Source organism: Euleptes europaea, unplaced genomic scaffold (assembly GCF_029931775.1).
Source record: "Euleptes europaea isolate rEulEur1 unplaced genomic scaffold, rEulEur1.hap1 scaffold_48, whole genome shotgun sequence".
Classification (NCBI taxonomy): Eukaryota; Metazoa; Chordata; class Lepidosauria; order Squamata; family Sphaerodactylidae; genus Euleptes; species Euleptes europaea.
The window spans coordinates 70,195-95,555 of record NW_026612438.1 but is presented as its reverse complement, the minus strand read 5'-3'; the positions used below and the strand labels follow the sequence as shown (position 1 = coordinate 95,555).

The 25,361-nt window shown below is 45.0% G+C and overlaps 1 protein-coding gene across 1 annotated transcript in view; it reads left to right on the top strand.

The window, feature by feature from the left end:
• Positions 1-339: 339 nt before the first annotated feature.
• LOC130493154 (solute carrier family 15 member 2-like) overlaps positions 340-25,361 on the top strand; it is a gene marked incomplete at its 5' end in the record, with an annotated part of 37,817 nt that continues 12,795 nt past the window's right edge. Inside the window, 6 exons of the mRNA XM_056866874.1 lie at positions 340-428; positions 1,985-2,066; positions 5,018-5,143; positions 9,037-9,201; positions 16,064-16,110; positions 24,531-24,632. Coding sequence (XP_056722852.1) covers positions 340-428; positions 1,985-2,066; positions 5,018-5,143; positions 9,037-9,201; positions 16,064-16,110; positions 24,531-24,632 — 611 coding nt within the window. The remainder of the gene's footprint in view (positions 429-1,984; positions 2,067-5,017; positions 5,144-9,036; positions 9,202-16,063; positions 16,111-24,530; positions 24,633-25,361) is intronic.

Below are 25,361 nucleotides of genomic sequence, written 5' to 3'. Positions count from 1 at the left end.
GATGCAGGTAGAGCAATTACTATTAGCTGGGATTACTATATCTGTCCTCCCCTTGATTGCATTGATGCAGCAACAATTATTTAATTGCTTAACGATTTACAGCTTCATCTACGTAATCACAGAACAATATATTTGTATTCCACCAGCACTGGGCTGCTGATGTTATGGTCATATGAACAATCCCATCATATGTCAAAAAGCAGGAGAAACTCCCACAGTACTAAATAGTCGTTTTAAAAGGAGGTTTTGGAATGTTTTTCCGTGTCCTTTCTCGGTGTTCCTTAGAATAATCCTTAGTCACCATGAATTGCTAATCTCATGCATTGTTTGCTTTTGCAGTTTTTAAATCCTCTCTTTATCCTTGTCCTCATCCCAGTTTTTGACTTGGGGCTTTACCCTCTGATAAACCTGTGCAAATTTAATTTCACGTAAGTACCTGAACAGTCAATGTTATGATGTTTCCATTCTTTCCGTGCAAATTCTTTCACAGACATATGCATGGAAGCACCTTTGCATGCATGCATACACACACACACACAAGCATACCTAAGCTCAAAAAAAGGAATGACCTACACATGTTCTACATACAGCCCACTAACACCAGTCGTGTGGCCTGCAGCCCCACCGGCAATTTGGTGATTCAACGGGCATTACTGGACTCCACCCCCCTGCTTGGCTGCAGCTCTGAGCAGGGCTCAGCTCAGCAGTGTTGAGACATTTGAGTGAAAAAAAAGTAGTGCCACAATTCTTAGGCAGGCTGCCAAGAGGGGCCAACACCTCACTCATTTTTTCCTTTAAGTAACAAAGCAGGGAGCCAGGTTTTGAATAGTGAAATTAAATGGGATTTGAAGGGTTAAATCCCATCTTCTTTCCCTGCTCAGCTCCAAAGCAAATTGAGGCTTCATGAACCTGAAATTTGTAATTCATCTTTGAAATTACATGGCATCAGTTGAGCCCTAATTATTGCCCAAAACTCAGCAACCCAAACCCTAAAATTCACACTGGCCTAGTGAAGTCTTTTCCACTTTGTGGCCCACTCATAGGGTTGCCAGGTCTCTCTTTGCCATCAGTGGGAGGTTTTGGGGTGGAGCCTGAGGAGGGCGGGGTTTGAGAAGGGGAGGGACTTCAATGCCATAGAGTTCTATTGCCAAAGCAACCATTTTCTCCAGGTGAACTGATCTCTATCAGCTGGAGATTAGTTGTAACAGCAGGAGCTCTTCTGCTATTACCTGGAGGTTGGCAACCCTACCCACTCAGTATCAATCAAAGTCAATTATGGCCCAGGTAACTGTCCTAGTTGCACACCCCTGGCTCAAAAATCAGGCCAATCATCATGCAGTCTGCCAGTGTTTCCTGGTAGCCTGAGGGCAGTGCACATGTCCTGCAGCCCTTGGTAGGCCCTCAGCAGTTCTGGAGGTCATGCAGACCCCAATGTCTCCAACATACCCAGTATGCTTCTCCATGTGTAGGGGATCTCTCACAACTGAAACTCTTATCTTATTTGCTCTTCATCCATATAGGCTAAGGGGTATCCACAAGCATTTATCCCACTGTAAAAATATGGATGGTGTGCAATTTACGTCTTACATTCCTTTAGTTCTTGTAGCTCAATAACTTGAGGCAGTTTTTCTGTCCCCCCGAAAAGGAGTTGAAGATGGAGCATTAGTGGTAGTTTCTTCCTCACCATACATTAATTAAATGCCAGGCATAGTTTCCTCCTGGACGGGCTGAATGCAGACTGCATGAATCCTTCAAGCACATAAAATTATTAAATAGCATGTCAATTTGAATGGCCTCAGCGCTCTCCTTATGGTAATATAACATGTAGGCTTTCAGTTAAAGGACTGCTGAATACAGCAGTACCTAATTGAAATGCTACCTGTTCTTGTGGCTTAATATGAGATGATCTTGGGCTCAGAGGAACGTTATGATCCATTTTAAATTACATGTACTTTGTAATCACATTACACTTATTTACTATCAGGCCCATTAAAAAGATGGCAACTGGCATGATCCTTGCGGGCCTGGCATTTGCAGCTGCAGCTGTTGTAGAACTCAAGATAGAGGTAAGCACAAGCTGCTTTATGCAGGGAGGTAGGGAAGCATTCTTTCTGCAGAAATGCAGAGTTTTCCACCAATGGTAATTTGTCTCTTCTTCTGTATGCTGCTTACTGAATGCGTTTTTAAAAGTGCCAAGATTGTAGGGTTTTAATAATGGAACAGAGGTGAATTTGTAGATTGGTGACAATGCCTGTGGGGAAATCTGGATCAATAATTATTGGGGATGTGCACAGAAATTTTACTTGGGCTTGTGTTACCCTGAATAGAGTGTCTTCACTTTATAGTTGGGGGAATTAGCAATGGAGACTTAAGCTTTGCGAGAGGTTGGGTAACCAGGATCTTTTGCTAGTGTTTATGGAGACAAGTCCCTTTGGGAAAACTCTTAATAAAGAGGCGTTCGTTTCAAATGAAATGGAGTTTTATTGTAAAAATAGTTTCAAATGCACACAGAAAAAACACACATCCAATTCACACAAGAGCTAAGAAAATAACAGGGAGGAGGGGTGGGATTCTAGAGTGAGGATTAAGGTGATATTTACCAGTCCAGAAGAGGGACGTCTGTTGAAAGCAGTGCTGAAGCAAGAGTAACAAACCAGCTTCTCTTGAACACAAAGCAAAAGGACCTTACATGCAATTAAGGAGTATGTAGTCGGATCCAAAGCACACACAATATGACTGGTGAGGGGGCAATATTTATAGTTAAAATGAGCCCTGAGGTGGCATTAAGTAACTGGCAAAGAATAGCTTGGCCAGAGACAAAGACCTTGCTTGCTCCTCCAGTAGTCCAGACAATAGAGTATAAGAAATATGAGGTAACGTCAAGAAGCCAAAGAATACTTGTGATTGCTTGATTAAGTACCAGTGATTGCTTTAATATTGATATTGGAATATGGGGGAGTGTCCAGGAGAGTTTACCAGGATGGATGTGAGTCAGACAGGAGATGTTTGATTCACTCTCCTCTGAATACTTGATGATGCTGGAGGGGAATCAGATATGCAAAGAGTTGCTAGGCTTTGGCTGAATTGTCTTGATTACTACTGATGGGATTAAATATTCCCAGTGTTTTCCAGGTGGCTGCCAGGAGCACTTGATTTAATAGGCAAGGAAGGCTTTGCTTACTCCCATTGTCTTGCCAGCCTTTCACGCCCTGGGCAGGGGAAGAATGCACAGTACCCACTCCTGCCTGCCAACTCCAAACTATAGCACATACAACAAGATGGATTCCAGATCACTGGAATATTGGTTCACCTCAGTGTAGCAGTGCCCTGCTTCTGTGCCAACCTTTGGTCCTATAAGCCTTGATGGCATGCAAGGTAGCTAGGGCAGTCCAGGCGCCAACACTTGGCTCATTTTGTTCATTATTTTGCTTGGATACTTTAATTTCATGAGGTTGTGTTTTCAAGGCTGTTAGTGGGGGTAGCTCCAGCCTTCCTCCAAGGAGCCTTCTTTCACCCTAAGGAGGCTCCCTCCAGCTTTAGTGGCTATTCCTTTCCATGGAGGAGCCACTTACATTTGAGGAAGGCTACTGAGGCTGAAGGAAGGCTTCAAAAATTGCTCTGTGGAGTGGTAGGATATGGGTAGGATTCGCCCCATTCTTTTGTGGTGCCATTACATTGGTCTCAAGGAGAAACACAAACAAAATGTGATGAATTCCTCTGGGATTGTACCCTTTACCTGAGGGAGCATTACTTTCTAATTTCAATCAAATAGATTGAAGCACCCCCATTTTACAGGCAGCTAATTTCTTCCTAGGAGAGTATACACACAGAGGAGTAGTTCATACTTTTGTTGCTGGAATCCTGATGTAAGTGAGAAGAGTGTCTTACTTTTAAACAGAATGGCATAAAATATTAGCTTCTTGGATTCCCAATGTTAATATTCTAGTCCCTATCCTATTTACGTCTCTTCCATAGGGGTGTTTTTCTCCAATGTGGGTCTCAGTTACCTCTAAATTGACCAGAAGTGGCCTAGTCGGTTCAGGATTGATGGCTGGAGGGAATTTCATTTGGATTAGTTACCTTTATATGGGTAACAAACAGCGTGTGTTTGACTCATATTTTGGTTAGTTATGTTGGAAACCGTAGAATCACTGTAAATGTGCTGTTGGCATAATTTCTCAGCATAATTGTGCTGTTCCAGCAACGAAAATGCTGTGCAAAAACTATCTTCAAAAGAGACAAAAGTTACACTCTGGTTCTGAATTTTGCAGCCATAATGTTGGAACACATACCGGCATGAAGTAATATGCGAATCAATACCAAGGGCAAGTTCTTACATTATCTTTGTGATGCTGTTGCGGTTATATATGAGGGGGAGGGTCATATGCTCAACTGCTGCTATTTGAAACAAGAAGACCTTATGGGATAGGTGGTTCTTGTGGTTCAATCCCATACCAGCATTGTAAGGCTCCAGTAGCAGTGCTTTGGGAAATGCACTCTGCCATCTGCCCTGTTCTATATTGCCTTCCCATAGCAGAAATTATCACTGCATAGCGGGAACCAATCACAGAGAACTGACAATTATGGAATAGATAACTAAATGGGTCTGGCATGCTTCCATCTTTCTGCTGCAACCCACTTGTGTCTCCCAAAATGCTGTCCATCAATTTTCAGGGACTCTTGAAAACCCGGGGGGGGGGGCATAGTTGTCTGAAATAGAGAGGGGAATTGGTAAAACGTATTCTCTCCTTGTACAAATGGAAGTTGCCTTTCCACTCATGAAAGAAATCCCTTGGTCCAACCCACAGACATTATTTCATTGGATGGAGACAAATTCTGTGCATGCATAAAAATCACCTAATTTATGCCATGAGCTGCTTCATTGCCATCCACAATATCTATGTAGGGGCTATTGTCTTCTGTAGTCAGTGTATGGCAGCTGTAAAGGAGGGGATGGGGGCTCAGTGCCCTGTATTATCACTGTACTATCTGTAGTAAAATGTTTTCTCTTTATTAGGAAAATGCTCTGCCTGATCCAGTTCCAAAAGAAAGTTATGTTCAAGTTGTGAATTTGGCAGACAGCAATATAGAAGTGGCGGTTCCACATCATGACCTATTTCAAATGTCAATTGAGCCTTTTCAGGTGTGTTTATTGCTTGTTTCCTTGCTGAATCAGGGCAGTGATCCCATGGGATCTATTTAAGTCAATAGGGCTTAGATAAATTTCTAAGAAAACCACATCGGAAAGCAAAGTGCATGTGATATTCCTTATTTTACATTGCCTCCTAGTATATGGATTCTTTCCCCACTGACAGGCATTGGGCTGTGACTTCTGTATGACAAATTCTTTCTGTATGACAGTTCTTTCATATATGTGTTCAGAACCGAATTCAACCTTCTTCCGCTTTCTGCTTCTCTTGCCATATGGAGCAATGACACACATCTACAAGGCCCTATGCCTTTGACAGCAAAGAACCCCCAGTGCATTTCAACAGAAAAGACACAGATGGCTGGCTACATTTAGTTATAATTAGGAAAAAAGGTTAATTCTTCTGGGATGAATATGTGCCAAAAAGGAGGTCTCTTTATGAGATCTATGATTCCTGCTGATTTTACTCAAGCAGCATTTCAGTGTTGTTTAGAGTTGAAGAGAACATGCTTGAATGGGAGGCGGAGGGAATTAAAGAGAACTATCAAGCAGGTGATGATAATATTAAACCCCAGTTTGGAAATATGAATATATTCCATTTGCATACATTCTGTTACAAGGAAACTCAAACATGTAGAGCATCCAATTGGCAAACAGGTGCTTTTGGGGGGGGGGCATGGCTTATTAGTGATATTAATTCAAGGAAAGAGGGCGGTTGACAGCACATTTCCTGACTGGTCATTGTTTTCATGGTATTTTCAGGTTGGTTTGTTTTATCCAGGCAAACACTTGATTTCTGTTAAAGAGGTCTGGGCTGGAGTCTTAAGCTGTCATTCTTCTTGGGCTGTTGCGATGGACAGGAGGCTGTCCTGCCCCTGCAGGAAAAGACCCTGGAGAGCTGTGCTTCTGATTCGTTCCTTTAAACCAACCTGTAAATAAATAAATCTTCTTAGTTGTTTATATACTAATCCCGCCTCAGTGGTCTCAATAATCTCCTTGTGCACCACAAAACCTACCTCACAGCAGCGAACCAAAGGCCTATACACTTGCTATCTTTACAACACCTGGTAACTGGGTGTGTGTTATAATTTAAAACAAACCTAGATCCCAAAAGTTATGTGAGGCAGTGTGCATCCCCTTAGTTGGTAAAAAGTCCTATCTTTTCCTTACCTTCTCTTTTGAGCTTCTACCACGGCACCTGTGCATGACATGAGTGGCTTTAGAGTACAGTGCATTGGGTTTAGGGACTGGGCTATTGAACCAGGAAGCCCTACGTTCAAATGTCATCTCAGCCATGAATTCAGGGCTGGCATCAGCATACCTTGAGGTGGGGCAACTGCAAAGGGCCCAGGACTTTTGGTTGGGCCCACTGCTACTGACTGCCACCCACGCACCACCACCCCGCCATCTGTCTACCTGTGCTTCCAATTGCCCAGCATCATTGAGGAAGGGCCTGTGGACACGGTGCACAACAGTGGAACTCCTGGTGGCTGTGGCAGCAGCACTCCCAGCTGCATCCACTGGGCAGTACTGTTGGAGAATGGGTTGCAGGTGGTGCAGAGAACTGTGCATAAGTGGTAGGAGGGTTTGCAAGCGGGAGAAGGTTGCATGGACAGGTGGGAGGAATGCAGGTGTAAAGGTGGAAGTCAGGGCATGAAGAGGTCCTGGTTGTGGGCTGATGGGGGCTCCTGGACTGTCTGCCCAGGGGCCCCCAAAAGCTGGAACTGGCCTTGCATGAATTTATTAGGTAACTTTAGGGTACATGCAGATAAAATATAAAAATTGTATAGCCAGTTCCGCATGTCTTTTTTTAAAAAAAACATATGTATCTGTGGCAGCAGCATGCCAAGGCACTGGATGCTGGTATATATGTTTCCCAGCTGGGAATATGCTTAGACTTTGCACTGCCCTGTCTTCCTTCCTCTTGGGGAATGATACACTCTGAAGCTGGTTGCCTGGGATAGGAGGAAGTTGCGCTGCTTCCTTCTGAGGTGTTTGGCTGGAAGGTAATTTCTTTTCCTGCATGCCCCCTTGCTAGTACCTGCTCCTAATGTAGCTGCTTAGAAAGAAAGTACCCGGCCATGGTGGGTGCCTGAGGTGGAACGGAAACAGCCTTGTCCTGCCTCAGCTATTTGAGTGCAGCTTGCTTCATTCCCTTACAAGCAAAGGAGAGAAGGCGCAGAAGTCACCACCAGGGAGCAGCACATGCGCATTACAATGCACTGGTGTGCCGAAGCAGGGCAAAAGGAAGTTCACAAAGTTGTGGCGGTGAAAGCCCTCTTTTGTCCGAACCACCCTCATTTCCCACATTTATCAGCATGTTAGGATGTTACTGGTGCCCCCCAGGTTTTGGCACCATTGTTGTCCCCGCCAGTCAGCTGAATGGTGACAGGGAACACTTGGTGGGAGTGGGGTATCCTCTGCCCCAGTTGGTGCATGGAAACCCTATATGGGCCATTTGAATCTTGACCAAAAAAAAGGGGTTGTCTTATTGATGTTTTATTAAATTAATTCACAGTGGGTAGCCGTGTTAGTCTATTTGCAGTAGTCAAAAAGGGCCAAGAGTCCAGTAGCACCTTAAAGACTAACAAAAATATTTTCTGGTAGGGTATGAGCTTTCGTGAGCCACAGCTCACTTCTTCAGATACTGGTACTGGTATCTGAAGAAGTGAGCTGTGGCTCACGAAAGCTCACACCCTACCAGAAAATATTTTTGTTAGTCTTTAAGGTGCTACTGGACTCTTGCCCTTTTCTACTACTGGTATCTGAAGAAGTGAGCTGTGGCTCCCGAAAGCTCACACCCTACCAGAAAATATTTTTGTTAGTCTTTAAGGTGCTCCTGGACTCTTGGCCCTTTTTGACTATTATTAAATTAATTCTGTCTCGGTAATCTGAATGTGGAATTTGGTTGTTTCTGTTCCTGGGTGCTGATTTGTCAGGAGAAAGGCAGGATTATAAATGTTTCTAAATAAATTAATAAATGATGCTGGTGCAGCAGAGGACTTTAAAATGTATTGTTTTACAACAAACTAAGGCTGAAACATCTACTCTGAGCAGGGGGAAGCATAGCTAATGTTTGCAGTGCATGTGATTATGAATAACAAGAAAGCTGGGGGAGAAATTAAACAAGATGCAAGGAGTGCTACTCCCAAAAATCTCTGCTTATAAATGCTTGTTAGATATACAGACCCCTAAGAGGCTTTTCTAGTCCTAAGGGAGACCATATTCATTGTCCCTTTCTCCTCACACAATGTCAGCCTGCTCTCCACTTTATTCCTTAAGCACTAGAACTGCTCTCCTCAGATGGGCTTTTTGCATCTTCCCATTTTTGAGGGTAATGGGATTTATGTTGACAATATTAGGGGGATATTTCTTTTGAGTGTAGACCCACGTGACTGTTAGCAATCACCACATCAGGCGAAAGGCTTTCGAGCAAACTGGTTTTAGTGAGCTGGTGGGAGCAAAATGATTAAGAGGATAAGCGGTGATCCGGGAGGCTACCAGTTCAAATCTCCCCTCAACCACTCAGTAGCTAACAGTCATTGGCTCTCAGTTTCAGAAATCCCTTCCCCTATCTGCAGTGCTGATTTGACTTACAGAGGTATTGAATGAATGACTGTCTTGATGTGCTTGAAGTGTTTTGAATACTGAAAACTCTATACAAATGGAATAATACTATTAACTATTAGAGGTACTAGCTTCCACCAGCAGGGAGTGCATCTTTTAATTCTTATGTAAAATCAACAATATAATTTTCATCAAACTCCATCTGAATGAGAGTTCTGAGACATGAAATTTAGAAAGATTTCCAAACAGCATGCAGGGTTCCCACCCCCCTTCTTAATCATATATTGTAAAATGTAACATTTTTCTTTCTTTTTTTTCAGGACCCTGATGCCTACTCAAAATTAATTTTGACTGGTGCCCAACAAAGACTTCCTTTTAGGACAGAGTATCAAGGATCTTCTTTCACGTTTAACTATACTGTCCAGGAAAAGTCGCTGTACAGCTTAATTGTCTACAAGGCAGAAGGAAACCTAACAAGCTGTTTAGTAAGTGTGGAAATCAAATGGCAAAAAATCATGTTTGAGAAAATCCAACATCCCACACTCATCCTCTGCGTTCCCAGGTGAATTCAAAGAAAATATTATCAGCCCATTCCTGATAGCTGCAGCGGCCAGGGCGTGGCGTGGGCGTGGCATCTCAAATGAGGTTTCATGGCTGCCGCGGTGGAAAAAAATGGGTTTTTATTTTATAAAACCCAAAAACGGGGGGGGAAAGGCCCCATTGCAAACACTGACGCTGTGCCACCAAAAATGGTGTTGCAACAACGCTGTTGCATTAAGGGAGCGTTCCCAACGCAAAAGGGGTTAGGAAGCTGCCTAACGGTAGGTCTGACCCCAGAACACTCTGGGAATGCCTTCCAGGATGCCAGCACGAGGACGTGCGCTGGGAGAACGGCGGCAGGAGGCCGCACCAGCGTCCAAGGGCCACGCTGCCACTGCAGTCCAGGCGGGCTGGCCCCATGCAGTCCAGGCGGGCTGGCCCCATGGTGATGTCCGTGCCAGTTTGCAATGGCATAGGGGTCACGCCACCTCCAAAAGAGTTCCCCCCCCTCAGGAATGCACTGTGAGGTAACAATATCTGATTTCACCAGATATTTGAGGACATGAACATGCTGGACCTGATAATCTGGTTTTCTGATTGTAATGTGTTAGGTGTTATAGTTGTTATACACAAGCAGAGCAATGCTGAAGGGGGGGCGAATGGGCTTAGGAGCCAGTGTGATCCCTGTGTTGGCATTAGTGCCACTTGCACCATGAAAATGGGCACTAACGCCAGTGCTGGGCCACTTACACCGGCGCTGTGGAGTGGCAAGGCAGTGCCGCATATGGTTGCTGGTGCAGCCTCAACGGCAGCACTCCTCCTTCACAGGAGCTCACGCTGGAGCAAAAGGGCGCATTCCTGGGGGCGGGGCTGATACTACGAATACAAAGCCTTTATTGGCATTAGTTATACAACATCTATATAAACATGATAAAAACAATTTAGAATCATCTCCATAAAATTGACACTAAAACAGGTTTAAATACATTAGAAGTTACTCAGTTCACAGCCCTAAAATTGCCTCATGAGTTGCACAAGCTTTCACGCACTTTAATTGCCCTCAGTAAAAATCTTGCCACCACATCAATTATTAGTGGATCCTGTGCGTTCATAAGGATGGAGGCCTTAGTGCTTACAGGTAGGGGTTGATACTAGTCAGCTCTCTTAGCCCTTTTGCCCCAAGAACGCCCCCTTTTGCTGGCATAGACTTTCACTCACAAAAATGGTGGCGTAGCCTGATGGAACTGCGTAGAGCAGCTCCATGGGGCTTGGGTGGGATTTCCCGATAGGCTTGCTTGCGGCAGCGCAGCAAACCAATCAGGAGGTGGCATGGCTGCGCCGTGACTGTGCCGTCCCTGGCTGCACCAGAACTACCCCCCTTAGGTTTGCACTGTAAACCAACTCTTGAAAACCAAGAATGTACCGATTGTCACTGGAATCCAAGATGATAGTTTGATTTTTGTATATAGGCGTCTCACAGACCCCCGCACCATAGTAAAACCACCACTAGTCTAGAATGAAATGTGAGTGCAGTATCAATTAAATCAGGGGTGGGGAACCCTTTTCCTGCCAAGGGCCATTTGCTCATTTATAACATCATTCGGGGGCCATAACCAGGTGTAGCTCTCTCGCCGTGGGGCGGGGGAGGCTAGGGTTGCCAGGTCTCCAGCCACTACCTGGAGATTGGCATCCACAGGGGAGGCCACTCAGGGCCTGGAGGGCACCCCCTCTCCCCCTCCCTCCCCCTTCCCAGGCTGGAGGGCAGCCAGCGGTGGGCCCTGAGCAAACGAGGGGCCAGGGGGGCGCAGTCCGCAGCCGATCCTCAGGGAAGGAAGGGAGGAAGGAAGGAAAACAGAGAAATGGAGGGGGAGAAAAGGATGGAAGGAGACAGACAAAGAGAAAGGAGAAAGAGTGACAGAAAAAGAGAGAAAAGCCTTCCCCCCACATACACACACCCGCTGATCCAATGCAACCGGGCCCCAGGCTCCCCACCTCCCCCAACACACACACACACGGCAGCAAACGCAGCCCCGCGCGACCAGCCCACAGCCTCCACGCCCTCCCACCCCCCCTACCCCGAGTCCACAAAAGGCCCTCCAAGCCCGATCAGCTCCCGCACGCATGTTCCGCCACCGGGAGCCACCGGCCTCTGCCCCCCCTCGCTGCTTGAGAGGCGGCGAGAGGGGCTTACAGTGTGCCACAATGTTCCTGCATGCTGCGACTGTAGGAGGCAGCCTTGGGGGAAGCGTCCCTCCCCCTCCTCTCGCCGACCAACAGTCGACGAGAGGAGGTCCAAAGGGCTCTGGGGCCCCAGGAACACCCTGGGGAAGGGCTGCACTGTGCTGCGCCTCCGCGGCTGGGCCCTGGAGCTCCCGAGGGCCACTGAAAATATCCTCGCGGCCCCCGGGCCGGATGTTCCCCATCCCTGAATTAAATGGATGCAACCAGTAATGGGTAATAAATTAATTAACTGATCTTAACGAAAATGAGAAGCAGGGGTGGTTTGCCATTAGCCAGCTGATTAAGAAAATTTTATTTTTATTTGTAAGCAGCAAAATCCGAGCTAAAAATCTTTCCCCACTCATACTGATTGTTGTACAATGTACTGCATGATCATAGACTGAGCCTAACTATCAGAGATGCTGGGTAAAGAGGCCTTGGCAAAGCATATGATACTCAGGTCCTTAAATTCCACACCAACCATTCTCTGTATGCTGCCTTAATTGATCTATGAGCAGCTTTTGACTCGGTACCAAGAAACCAGCTATGGACAAAGTTGAGAATCACTTCTATCGATTGTAGACTGCTGTGGCTAACTGAAAGATTATATGAGTCCTCCTATGCATACAGGTGACCATGTTGATATCTGGGAGTACTTTTTCATTTTAACTTGTCATGGAGGCCCAACAGTTAGCTGCCTGAATGACCAATGCAATAACTTGTTACTTCTTTTCAAAAGGAGGTAGTTATATACTTGTGACACTCAGTGTATAACTCTAAGGTGGGAGCCCAGCTGTTATACAGCGCTCCAATTTGGATATCTGGTTGCCACAATCAGCTCAATACTTTCCCTGCTAAATTCATTTGAAGAATCACGGGAACTCCAAACTGGGGCAGGAACTGTATTGAGAGCTGAACTGGGTGTGCGCTCCATAAAGGCATGGGGTCAGGCATCTGCTTTTAGATTTTGGTTTAAGCTAACTTTTGCCTCCCTGGAAACGTGTGAGCTCTTTTTTACTGAGGATGGATGCCTTTAGAACAACTTGGCAGAATTTGGTAACCTATTGCCAGGACTGTTTGGGAATCTCCCCTAATGATATCGATTGCCTTAGTTTGACTCCTGTCATAAATCTGATCTTGAAATGCCTCTATGCATTAGATGAGTTCAGTACCCAGAATCTGGGCCCGTAGAGTTTGCTCTCCTCTCTGTTTGGGACTGGTGGATTCAAACTCTAGTCCAGCCTATCTTGATTATTTGACAGTTCCCAAATATCGACGAGCCTTTATGTTGGCTTGCCTCAATTCAATCCCAATGGCAGAGCTTTCTGGCCACACTGGGAGGATTTCAGTATTTTCCAACCCAGAGCTGGTGACTCTACATGTGAGGTAGATGAGGGAACTTTGACTGGCCCAGGGTCACCCAGCAGGCCTCATGTGGAGGAGTGGGGAATCAAACCCGGTTTCCAGATTGGAGTATGCCATTCTTAACCACTACAATATGCTGGCTGTCAAAGGGAGAAAGGGCACCCTTCTTCACATCATGCCAACCAGTTGTAGTTTATGCAGAACCCTAAGAATTGGAAGCACTGAAGTACAGATATGAGGTTCAGTCTTTATTCCTGCTCTTATTGAGTACTACGTAACAATTCTAACAATGAAACAACAATAAAGATGATAATGATGATAACAACAACCTGAGGAGGGGAGGGACTTCAATGAGATATAATGCCATAGAGTTCACCTTTTAAAGTGGCCATTTCCTCCAGTTGAACTGATCTCTGTCTCCTGCAGATCAGCTGTAATAGCAGGAGATCTCCATCCACCACCTGGAGGTTGGCAACCCTACTCACATTGTACCTATTGTGGAGGGGGAAGGGAAAGCAATTGTAAGCCACGTTGAGACTCCTTACAGCAGAGAAAAGCAGGGTATAAAAAACCAAATCCTCTTCTTTTCTCCTCACTTATTCCCTAGCAGAATGCCACAGAATGCAATCCAACAACTTTATTTTCAACCCCTTGCGAGACTTTTTTGTGAGACTCAAACTCTTCATATAATTGATGGCATTATAAAGCCACTTATCAAAAATGTATCAGTGTAGGTCAGTATTGATATCTGGCAGTACACACTAATGTGATGCCAATCAAGTCTGGATTCATTACCAAGGGGAATGCTGCTGCTGTTGTCTGTTTGCAAACAATTTGTTCATTATTAATCATGTTTATCTACTATCTGTTTTACAACTTATTTTCTGTTTACTAATATATCGCAACCACAGCACTCAACTGCCTTTATAGGAGTAGAAGGAGGGGAGCAGTTTTAGTGCCAAGTAGAAAGCATAATCCTAAAAGACATTATAAGTAGGGAAAGAAGGCATGTGAAGATATGGCATACTTTGGAAATAACAACAATATTGATACAGCCAGCGTGGTGTAATGGTTAAGAGCGGTGGTTTGGAGCAGTGGACTCTGGAGAACCGGGTTTGATCCCCAGCTCCTCCACATGAGCAGCACATGCTAATCTGGCGAACCGGGTTGGTTTTACCACTCCTACACACCACTCCAGCTGGGTGACCTTGGGCTAGTCACAGCTCTCTTAGAGCCCTCTCAGCCCCACCTACCTCACAGGGTGTTTGTTGTGGGGAGGGGAAGGGGATTGTAAGCCAGTTTGATTCTTCCTTAAGTGGTAGAGAAAGTCGGTGTCCCGGGTCGCTCTCCCGCCCGGGCTCCCGGGGCGTCCCATCCAACCGCAACAGGAGAGGCAACCCCTGGGAAGGGGAAGACCGACCCCCAGAGCTCCACTCACCTGAGAGGAGGCCCGGGGTCCTGACAGGCGACTGGTGGCCGGATTCCCCGCCCCACATGCCAGCAACAAGGCCGAAGGCCTCCGCGAATGCCGCAGGGCCCGCTTGTCAGCTGGCGAGCGGGGAAGAACAGTGGGGCCGCCCAGCCCTACAGCCCCCAGGCTGACTGGAGAGTCGGGGCCCCAAAGAGTCACCGGAAGATCCGCCCATCAGCTGATGGGTGGGGGCAGGGGGCCAGTGGTACAGCGCCAAGGCGATGAGACCCCAGGGCGGCAACAGGCCACATCAGGCTACAGCCCTCAGCTGGCACGGGGAAGCAATGAGGGAGGCGGGGAAGGGAATGGAAGCCGGGAGGCGGCACCTGAGAGGGGGAAGACTCACCCTGGGCAGGGCAAGCCCAGAGGGGAGGGAAGAGCGAGGGCGGGGCAAGGACAAGGTCCCCGCCCTCCTGGGGAGACTCTCAAACCAAGGAGAGGGGGGGACACGGGGAGAGGCCTTTGTAGCCTCTGATTGGGACATGGGGAGGGTGGAGCCATCCATCAGAGGGAGTATAAAGCAGAGGGATGGAGGCCAATGAGGAGGCTGGCTGACTATTACTCTCACCACTTCCTGAGAGCTATCAAGCTCAGGGGAGGAAGGTTCATCCTCCTCTTCTGAGTGGTCTGAGACTGAGGAAATCCTACCTGCGCAGGCGTCGGCCAGGACAGGTGGGGCCCAGCAGGGGAAGCCCCTCTTGAAGGTGCAGCGGCACCAGTGGGGACGCGACAGTCGGCATATAAAAAACAACTCTTCTTCTTCTTCTACATGTGTTTCCACCAAAATAAATGTTGCAAAGGACTACAAAGGGGAGAATTTTTCCTCCACACCGCCAATACTTCCTCGTTCCCTCCAGGGAAAGCCATAGCCTCAACTACCCTTTCTCTGAGCCAGGAAACACACAGCAGCAGAAAGGCTGAAAGGACAGCAATCCAGTTTCCATGCCAGTCTGATATGTGCATGTGCATGAGGGAAAACTTTCCTCCACACCTTGGCCTTGAACTAATCACGGGGAATTGATAATCTTTGGCTTAGAGCTCAAATTCCTTTATTTACATTGGGAAAAGGCTGAAGGGAGATGAGAGAATTCATTCCCTTTCCACTTCAGTCACTGAATGTGTGTGGGAGGATGAGAATACATATTCCATAAGGCCAATTCCTCACCACCATAATGACCCTTTAACCTCTGAAGGGGGGATTCTCACATTTGAACAGATTGTTGGGGGTAGGTCAGAGAGGGAACCCATTTTCCACGTGCCCAGCTCCCCGTTCATCTTCTCCCTTCCCTTCTTCTCTTTCCTCCCAAATCCTTCTAGCACACACACCACATCGTTGCTTTCTGATGCGCAAGTTCTGTACAGTTTGAGGGCAGTTCCCTCTCCTTTCTGCTTATTCTTCTTCCCTTGACTGACTAGCTGAGCTCCTGCTGTTATCACAAAATGGGTTTGGATCTGAGGAGACAACAAATGACTGAGGCAGGGGAGTCCAGTTGCAGCCAAGATAACTGGGAGCTTTAGGGAGATGACAAAGTGACTTCACATGTGAATGAGCCCTGGGATAGTCTGGATATGATAAGAAGCATAACAGGAGTCAAGACATCTAATATCGATAGAAGGCATATTGCAGACATCTCCCTCTATTCAGTGGGCTCATGTTCAGAATTCATGTTTTTATGTGTACACTATTTGCTTGTAAGAAAGCTTCATGTAAGCAGAAATTATGTATTGATTTTGGGTGTCTTTCTTTCTAGATTAAAGACATGGGGGGAAAGCCATCAGAAGGAACGGCAGCAATAAGGTGGGGACTGGTTTTGTGTGATTTGTTGCTTTCATGTTATAGTTTGATTGTACAGAAAAGTAAAACCACCCCACCCCAGTTCAGCTAGAGTTTGACTTCATTGGTATTCTCAGGTGAAGGCTGCTTTATGTAGCAATTGTGTTTATTGCAACTACACCTGGCAGCAGCCAGTAAGGCAATGGAAAGCACAGGAAAGGGTAAGAAAAAGTTGCTGCTACTGTGTAGTTACTAAAGTGGAAAGGAGCATTCATACCCATACTAGCAGGTGACATAAATAGTGGGGGAAGCAGTGGATGGCAGGTTCATAGTGGCTGATTACCGCACACCTGCACAATGCTGGCTGCCTCTTGGTCAGGATCTAGGAGATGCGGGTTCAAATACCCATTCTGTCATGGAAGCTTGCTGGGTGACATAGGGCCAGTCACTTTTGCCTAACATATTTCACAGGGTTGTTGTAGGGATAAAACAGATGTGGGGAAATGATTTTGTAAGCTACTTTGAGTCCCCTCTGAGAGAAAAAGCAGGGAATAAATAAATGTTTGTTCCAGAATGGTCTAAAATTGAAATGGAGAAAAGGCTTATCCCAAACCAGTCTTCATTACCTGAAAGATACATTTGTCATATTAATTATAATTATTCCTTATTATTATTATCGTCTGTCTTGCTTTAATTGATTAACTTGGTCATATAAGTAAAGAATTAATATTATTGTGTCTCAGTGTGGAAATTAACTTCATATTCATGAAGGAAAAAGCAGTTCTGTCTAAACAGCAACTTGAATAATTTATTTCATCATCATTTTGTCTGAATCAAGATATGTACACAGTTTGTTTTTTAAAGACAATGTTTCCACTGAAATTTTGAAGAGTACATATCTGATTAAAGCCCATGTTTAAGTCAGTGATTAATGTGTTGATTTGTAATAATTAATTCATTGTTTTCCCCCCAATCTAATTATCGTTGTGCTAAAAGCACACACAACAGGGGATCCCCACCAGGAGATCAGAGCCTCCACAGCAATGTAAAACATTCCCTGAGACCAAGAAATAGTCTTGTTCAGTTCTGCAGTCATTAGACCTTTAAGGTTTCTCTTTCTTTTCATTGTGCAAGGTGGAACAGAGCAACATTTCTCTGAGTTTTGGGTTCCTTCAATCCTAGTGCCTTGTTCCTGACAAAACTGGGACCGTGAGGTTCAGAGTTCTGTCTACCAAGAGGCAGGGGAGCTGTCCAGTGGGCCAAGGAGCAGGGTCCTGAGCAGGACTGCTGAAACCACAAGGGAGCTGTCCAGTCAGCAACTGAAAGGCATATCGTTGGCCCTGAAGCTCCATCCCTTCCTGAAGCTCCTGCTCAGAAGAGGGACTAAGAGCAAGGAGGCTCATTTCTATAAGATGGGCACTGCACCTTTTAACAGGGGTGTCCACTTGGACCTAGGTGCATCATTCTTTCTGGGACTCAAAGGGTTGATCCCTCAGAGTCCTGGCAGTGGACTGAAGTATGCTTTGGGCTCCCAGGTTTCGGCAGTAACAACCAGTGCACTTTCTCTTAACAGGGTTCTTACAAGCTCTTTCAGTAAGTATTGACTCTTCCTAACCCCAGTAGGTACTGGGGTTTGCAGAGGATCCCGTGGTGGGATGCAAGGGGCCTGGTGACTCCACCTCTTCCTCAAGATGACCCATAAGTCAGACTCTGGAAGGTCACAGGACATGAGATTTAGAGGGGGAAAGGTTAAGCCTTAGCTGTCCTTTGGCATTCTGGATTCCAGACTGGAATTATGAAAGAAATTACCTTATACGTACACCACTTCAATACATGCAGACAAGAAGATTACCAAGACCGTGGGTAGTGATTCATCTCCATCCCACTACTCACAATTCAATTGGTAAAATCAGACTGAATGTAGACACTTGTGTATGTAAGCACAATACTAGCTCCTTCCCAGAAAGTGTGGTCCAATTGTAGATTTATCTAAAACTTTGTTACCCTAAAATGAAGACATTGGTTAGATAATGGAATATATTTAATTATCCCAAACAGATACTGTCCCAGCAGGGTAGACAGATCAAATTGCTAAAATTGTTCACAACGGACCAAATCAAGGAAATCTCATTCAGGAAAAACCAATAAAGATTCAGGTATAGGGTGAGTTACAAGTTTTACTTCCCTATTTTAGGAAGAAGATCTCATGGAGAAAGTGTCTTTCAAATCATCAGATATCAAGCCTGCACAACTGAACAATACAGTTACAAGCGGAAAATTGCACACCGAGCATATATAGTAGACCATTGGAGATTGATAATCCCTCTTGTTTTGCTGGTTGCCCAAGATTGCAAAAATGGAGGTGGATATCATGCACATGGTAGACCACAATATTTGGCTGGTAGACCTTTTTCAGGCATTATGCTTCTGGCACTCAAATCGTGCATACTTGCACTATCATCTCAGTATGTTCAATTGTAATTTTGTCTGAAAAGGGCAGTGTACATATTTGCTGCTTTAGTACGCACACAGGAGGGCTGGTTTCACCAACTTCACCATCCAATTTGGGGCTAGCCAGTTTACAGTTACATTTACACATGGGGTTATTTCATTTATCCCTTAGAAGTTCCTTGATCCATTGATCTTGGGCAGCATAGTTTTGAATCTAATGTTTGAGGGTGTGCCGGCGTAGGCCAAGGGCCGGGGGGTGCCCGCAGTCCTCAGACGTGCGGGAGGTATCTAGCCCCTTTCGGAGCAGGTGATGAAGATTATGCTGTCTACCGAGGTCAGAAGTCGGAGCACGCAGGAGTCAACGGCTGGAGAGATTAATCAGGAGCGGTAGCTGGAACACAGAGAAACTGCACTGTTGCTTCCACAAAGTGAAAGCACGCCTGCACTGCCTTTATCAGTCAGTGCACTTCCAGGCTAGGCTTCATCCTGAAACGACTCAGCACCAGTTCTCTGTCTGCTTAGCCTCTCCAAGCGAGCACTTCTCCTTCTACCTTGCAGAACCACACGCTGCCGAGTCCTGATATGCCTATCAGGTTCAGGTGAGCTTGGAGGGCTGCCATTCTCAGCTTCCACTGCAGGGGTTGGGGGAAGAGTAGCTTCTGTCTGCCCTTGTTCCATCTCCTTGCCTAGCTGTGGTTCCTGCTGAGTTGTTTCAGGCTCCTGTGCTACTGGCTGCAATGGAGGTACTGAGGGCCCAGAGGCAACCTGTTCCTCCTATTCAGCTTCAGAGTCCTCCGAGTCCTCAGCTCCCAAGGCAGGGCCCATGACAGAGGGATATAAGGACTGAGATAAATTTGCCACTGCCAATGTAGCCTTAGGATCCCTCTCACTTAATAAAAAAGGCATTATATCAGACAAAGGCATTGGATTTATGTATTAAAAGAGGAGCGATATATTGTGCTCTCAGGTCCTCATAGAAACGGCATTCCAAGAGCACATGAGCTAATGAGTCAATGGAGCCAGAAGAGCATGGACAAGTTCTTTCTGAGTATGGTAAATTCAGAATTCTTCCTTGCATATCCATAGAAGGCTTAGCGTTTAATCTAGCTAGAAAGAAGGCTCTAGGCAGGCAAGGAATTGTTAATAAGTAGGTATAGGCAGGCAAACCACGTGGAGGTGGTATTCTGAAAAACTGAGATGAGCAAACCACATGGGGTTCTGTGAGGAATCATAGAGGAGGGGGACAATTTAGAAAATCCTAACCCATGATCCAGATCTCCCCCTCTTAGAGTCTGAGTTCTCAGTGGGTAGTTTCTCCACCCACCCACTTTTTTTTCTTTCTCTGATTATCAATGGCTTTCAGCATTCAATTCCTTCTGGAGCATTTTTAGGTGAGGCCCAAGCCATTTTAGAGGTTTTTTTCTTTGACTTTTGTTCAAGTGCGTATGTACCCCTCCCTTATCCATGGGCAGCCTTCTTGTGCAGCTTTCATCGTCATCATCATCCTTTATTTGACTTCTGCCCTGCCTTAGAATCATAGAATCATAGAGTTGGAAGGGACCACCAGGGTCATCTAGTCCAACCCCCTGCACAATGCAGGAAATTAACAACTACCTCCCCCCACATCCCCAGTGACCCCAACCCTCCCCCCCGCCATGCAGGATCCCACAATCAAAGCACTCCCGACAGATGGCCATCTAGCCTCTGCTTAAAGACCTCCAAAGACGGGGACTCCACCACCCTCTGTGGCAGCACATTCCACCGTCGAACAGCCCTCACCGTCAGAAAGTTCTTCCTAATGTTTAAGTGGAATCGCTTTTCTATTAGTTTAAATCCATTACTCCGTGTCCTAGTCTCTGGAGCAACAGAGAACAAGCAATTCCCTCATCAACATGACATCCCTTCAAATATTTAAACATGGCTATCATGTCTCCCCTCAACCTTCTCTTCTGCAAACTAAACAAACCCAACTCCCTAAGTCTCTCCTCATAGGGCATGGATTCCAGACCTTTTGACCATTCTGGTCGCCCTCCTCTGGACATGCCCCAACTTGTCAGCATCCTTCTTAAATTGTGGAGCCCAAAACTGGACACAGTATTCCAAGTGTGGTCTGACCAATGCCGAATACAGTGCTAGTATTACTTCCCTTGATCTAGACACAATACTCCTACTGATGCAGCCCAGAATTGCACTGGCCTTCTTAGCTGCCATATCACACTGTTGACTCATGTTCAGTTTGTGGTCCACTAAGACTCCCAGATCTCTTTCACATGTACTGTTGTCAAGCCAACTATCTCCCATCCTGTACCTGTGCCTTATGTTGTTTCTGCCTAGGTGAAGTACTTTACACTTCTCCCTATTTAAATCCATTGTATTGCTTATGGCCCAGCTCTCCAGTCTATCAAGGTCATTCTGAACTCTGACCCTACCCTCCTGTATTAACTACCCCTCCTAACTTGGTGTCATCTGCAAATTTGATTAGCATGCTCTGTATTCCATCATCCAAGTCATTTATAAAAATATTAAATAGTACCAGTCCCAGGACAGACCCCTGTGGTACCCCACTGGTCACTCCTCTCCAGGATGAAGTTGTTCCATTAATCAGCACCCTTTGGGTTCAGTTGGTCAACCAATTACCAATCCACCTAACAGTAGCAGTGTCCAGCCCACATTTTACTAGCTTTGTTTCAAGAAGATCATGGGGGACTTTATCAAAGGCTTTACTGAAATCAAGGTACACTACATCTACAGCATTCCCTTCATCTACCATACTTGTCACTTTCAAAAAAAGAGATTAGATTAGTTTGGCATGACCTGTTTTTGAGAAACCCATGTTGACTATCAGTGAGCACGGCATTTCTTTCTAAGTGCTTACAGTCCATCTGTTTAATTATCTGCTCTAGTATTTTACCTGGTATTGATGTCAGGCTGACCTGGTGATAATTGTTTGGGATTTCTCCCCCCCCCTTTTTAAAGATGGAGACCACATTTGCCCTCCTCCAGTCTGCTGGAACTTCTCCTGTTCTCCATGAATTCTCAAAGATTATTGCCAGTGGTTATGAAATCACTTCAGCCAGTTCTTTTAACACCCTTGGATGCAGTTCATCGGGCCCTGGAGACTTGAATTCATTAAGAGTAGCCAGGTATTCCTGTACTATCTCAGTGTCTATACTATGCTGTAATTCTCCTATTGCATCCTCTGCTCCATTATTCCCAGGTTGAGCACTATTCCCCTTTTGGGAAAAGACTGATACAAAAAAGGAGTTAAGTAATTCTGCCTTTTCTGCCTCCCCTGTTAATAACACCACCCTCTCCACGCAATGACCCGATCGTTACCTTGATCTTCCTTTTGTTATGGACATAACCAAAAAAACCTTTTTTGTTGTTTTTAACTTCCCTGGCTAGCCGGAGCTCATTCTGCGCTTTAGCCTTCCTGACTTTCTTCCTACATGTGCCGGCTACTTGTTTGAATTCCTCTTTGTTGATTTCTCCCTTTTTCCATTTCTTGTACATGCCCTTCTTAAATCCTATCTCAACCAAAAGTTCTTTAGTCATCCATCCTGGTTTCTTCAAACCTCTACCGTTTTTTCTCCTCGTGGGAATTGATTGAAATTGTGCCTTCAGTATCTCCCTTTTAAGAATTTCCCATCCTTCATGTACTCCCTTCTCATTCAATATTCTCACCCACCAGATCACACCCAGTAGTTCCCTAAATTTATTGAAATCAGCTTTCTTAAAGTCTAGAGTACATGTTTGACTATTTCTTGCTTCTCCTTTCTGCTGTATAACAAACTCCAGGAGAACATGGTCACTCCCACTTACAGATCCCACTCCTTCTACCCCATAAACCAAGTCATCATAATTGGTTAAGATCAGATCCAAAATGGCTGTTCCCCTTGTCGCTTCTTCCACTTTTTGGACTATGAAGTTGTCTGCAAGGGAAGTGAGGAATTTGTCGGACCTAGTTGTTTTGGCGAGTTAGCCTTCCAACAGATGTCAGGATAATTGAAATCTCCCATTACTACTACATCTTTCTTTTTTGAATGTTTGGACATCTGTTCCAGGAAAGCATCATCTAACTCTTCAGTTTGGCTTGGGGGTCTATAATATACCCCCACAATGACATCACTATTTTTCTCTCCCTTAATTTTTACCCAGATGGTTTCAAGATGGGTTCCAGCGTTTAAGTCCTGGATCTCCTTGCAGGTTTAATCATCCCTAATGTATAATGCTACCCCTCCCCATTCCGATATGGTCTATTTCTCCGAAATAGGTTATACCCTTCAATTAATACATTCCAGTCATGAGACTCGTCCCACCAGGTTTCCGTAATGCCTATTATATCATATTTGCTTTTTGCTATTAAAAGTTCTAGTTCATCTTGCTTATTTCCCATGCTCTGTGCATTAGTGTAGAGACACCTTAGACCACAGGTCCTTCTTCTGGGCAGCTTATTTAAGATTGTCTCCCTCCCATTGTTACATTTTTGAACTGTCTTTCCTTGCGTATGTGCTACCCTCTGCAAATCGTTCATATCTATATTTGCAGTTATTGTCCTCACTTGAGGCTTTAAATTTACGTCTCGCTCCCCCGGAAGATTTAGTTTAAAGCCCTCCTTATCAGGCTTGCAAGGCTGTGGCCAAACACATTTTTACCCACCTTTGAGAGGTGCAAACCATCTCCCGATAGAAGAGCATTCTCCAGGTAGCGTAAGCCATGGTCCAAAAAACCAAACCTTTCCTGGAGACACCATTGACGCAGCCACTAATTTATTTCCAGAATTTTTCGTTCTCTTCCCAATCCATGGCCTACTACAGGAAGAACCGATGAAAACACAACCTGTGCTCCCAGTTCCTTCACCTTTTTACCCAGAGCTGTATAGTCCCTTTTCATACGTTCTGGGCTGTGCCAGGCAGTATCGTTTGATCCCACATGAATAAGAAGGAAGGGATAAGGATCTGTGGGTCTAACAACTCTATCCAGACTTTCCGTCACATCCTGGATACTCGCTCCCGGCAGACAACACACCTCTCGAGACAACAAGTCCGGTCAACACACTTTACCCTCTACCCCTCTCAGTAGGGAATCCCCTATAACCAACACTCGCCTATTCCTACATTGGGGCCAAAGTTTGAGTCCTGTCATCCACAGGGACTTGAGAGACCAGAGAGGACTAGGCACTGAACCTTTGTTCCAATGATCCAGGCTCAGCATCTATAGGGAGGTTTTGAAACCCATTGCTAAGCAGCAGAGGAACGGAATGTCTCCTGACTTTCCTATTTCTGCAGGTAACATTCTTCCATATGTTCTTCTCCTGAGGTGGGTCCTTCCAACCAAGGTTGGGCTCAAGGCTCTTTCATATGAACCATATCCGTTTACAATTAGATATGGCAAAATTTTCAGTAGCTTACTATTGTTATGACTATTTATTAGATTTATTTGAAATTTTATAATGTTGGAGTTTTACTGATTTTTATTGTATTATTGTATTGTTTCTGCCTCGGACCCTTAGTTATGAGGTAGTCTAAAATATTCAAAATACGTGATCTCCAGTATAGTATAGTGTCTTTAAGCATTGAAATTTTGTTGTAAGTTCTCAAATCATTGCTGATATCTTCTGAAATAGCAAGTAACTATCTACTGAAAGAAAGAGCTATTTGTGAAACAGAATTATGAAGGACAGTTTTGCTTATCCCCCCCCCCCAAGAATAATCCCCCCCACAGTCTTCCCATTCCACTGAGTTTCTTAGATGGGATGAACAGCAGCAATCATTTTCCTTCTCCTAGAAAGGCAATTGTATCATTGCATGTATTGAGGTTACATATATGATTATGGGAAACAATGATAAATTGGAAGCATTTTTGGCCAGCAAGCTTACCATAAAAATTAAGATGAACTGCCTTCAAATAGATTGCATGCCTCCGGTAAAATCTCTGATGCTTTATTTCTCTGTATTCATTTTCTGTCATGATAAAGTCAACTTTCCTTATAGATTCATTAATACTTTGGCTCAAGATGTCAACATCACTCTTGGCAAAGAAGAGTTTGTCAAAAGTTACAGTGCTTCAGACTACAGGATAGTGGAGAGAGGAAGGTAAGATTTTTGTGAAATTTTGCGTGCTCTTTACTACCCTCCATTTTCCTTCTTAGCCTCTCAGTGGCACCTCTAGTCAATTTCAGAGAAACTTGGAGTTGGCTTGTCAAAAGAATTAGTTATGTGTCAGTTTGGGAAGTATCTTTTGTTGCATCCATTACAGGTAAAGAGAGAAAACGAGGTGTGTTTGATATCGTTGTTTCCAACTTGTATATTTGTTCAACCCCAATTTTAAAATTGCTTCTGTTTAATCGCTCCTATCAATTTAATCCACACCCATCAATTATATCAACACCTCTAGGACCAACGTCTAATCAACAGATAACCCACCAGAAGGCTCTTGGTTGGAAAAGGAAACTCAATGGACAGCTGGTGCTCCCAGAAGCTAGAACTCTATTGTCCTGAAGCATGACAATCAAATGGAGTGTTCCATTCAGAAATTATTACATGACTAAAAGATAATGCAGGCAGATCCTGTGATCAATTATAGAGCAAATCCATCATACCTATTGTATTACTGTCAGAAGTGACATTGCAGATCACTGCTACACAGCATACCTGTCTTCAAATGTAGACTGGGATCATTAGGGTGCATGCCCTTCCATTCATGTACTCCATCCCACCCACTTTGCTAAGACCTATCCTTCCAGTCTGAGCTCACCTCAGCTTCACCATTGGTAAGGAAAAGGATGAACACTGGACAATGATCACTGATTGCAATTCTCTACT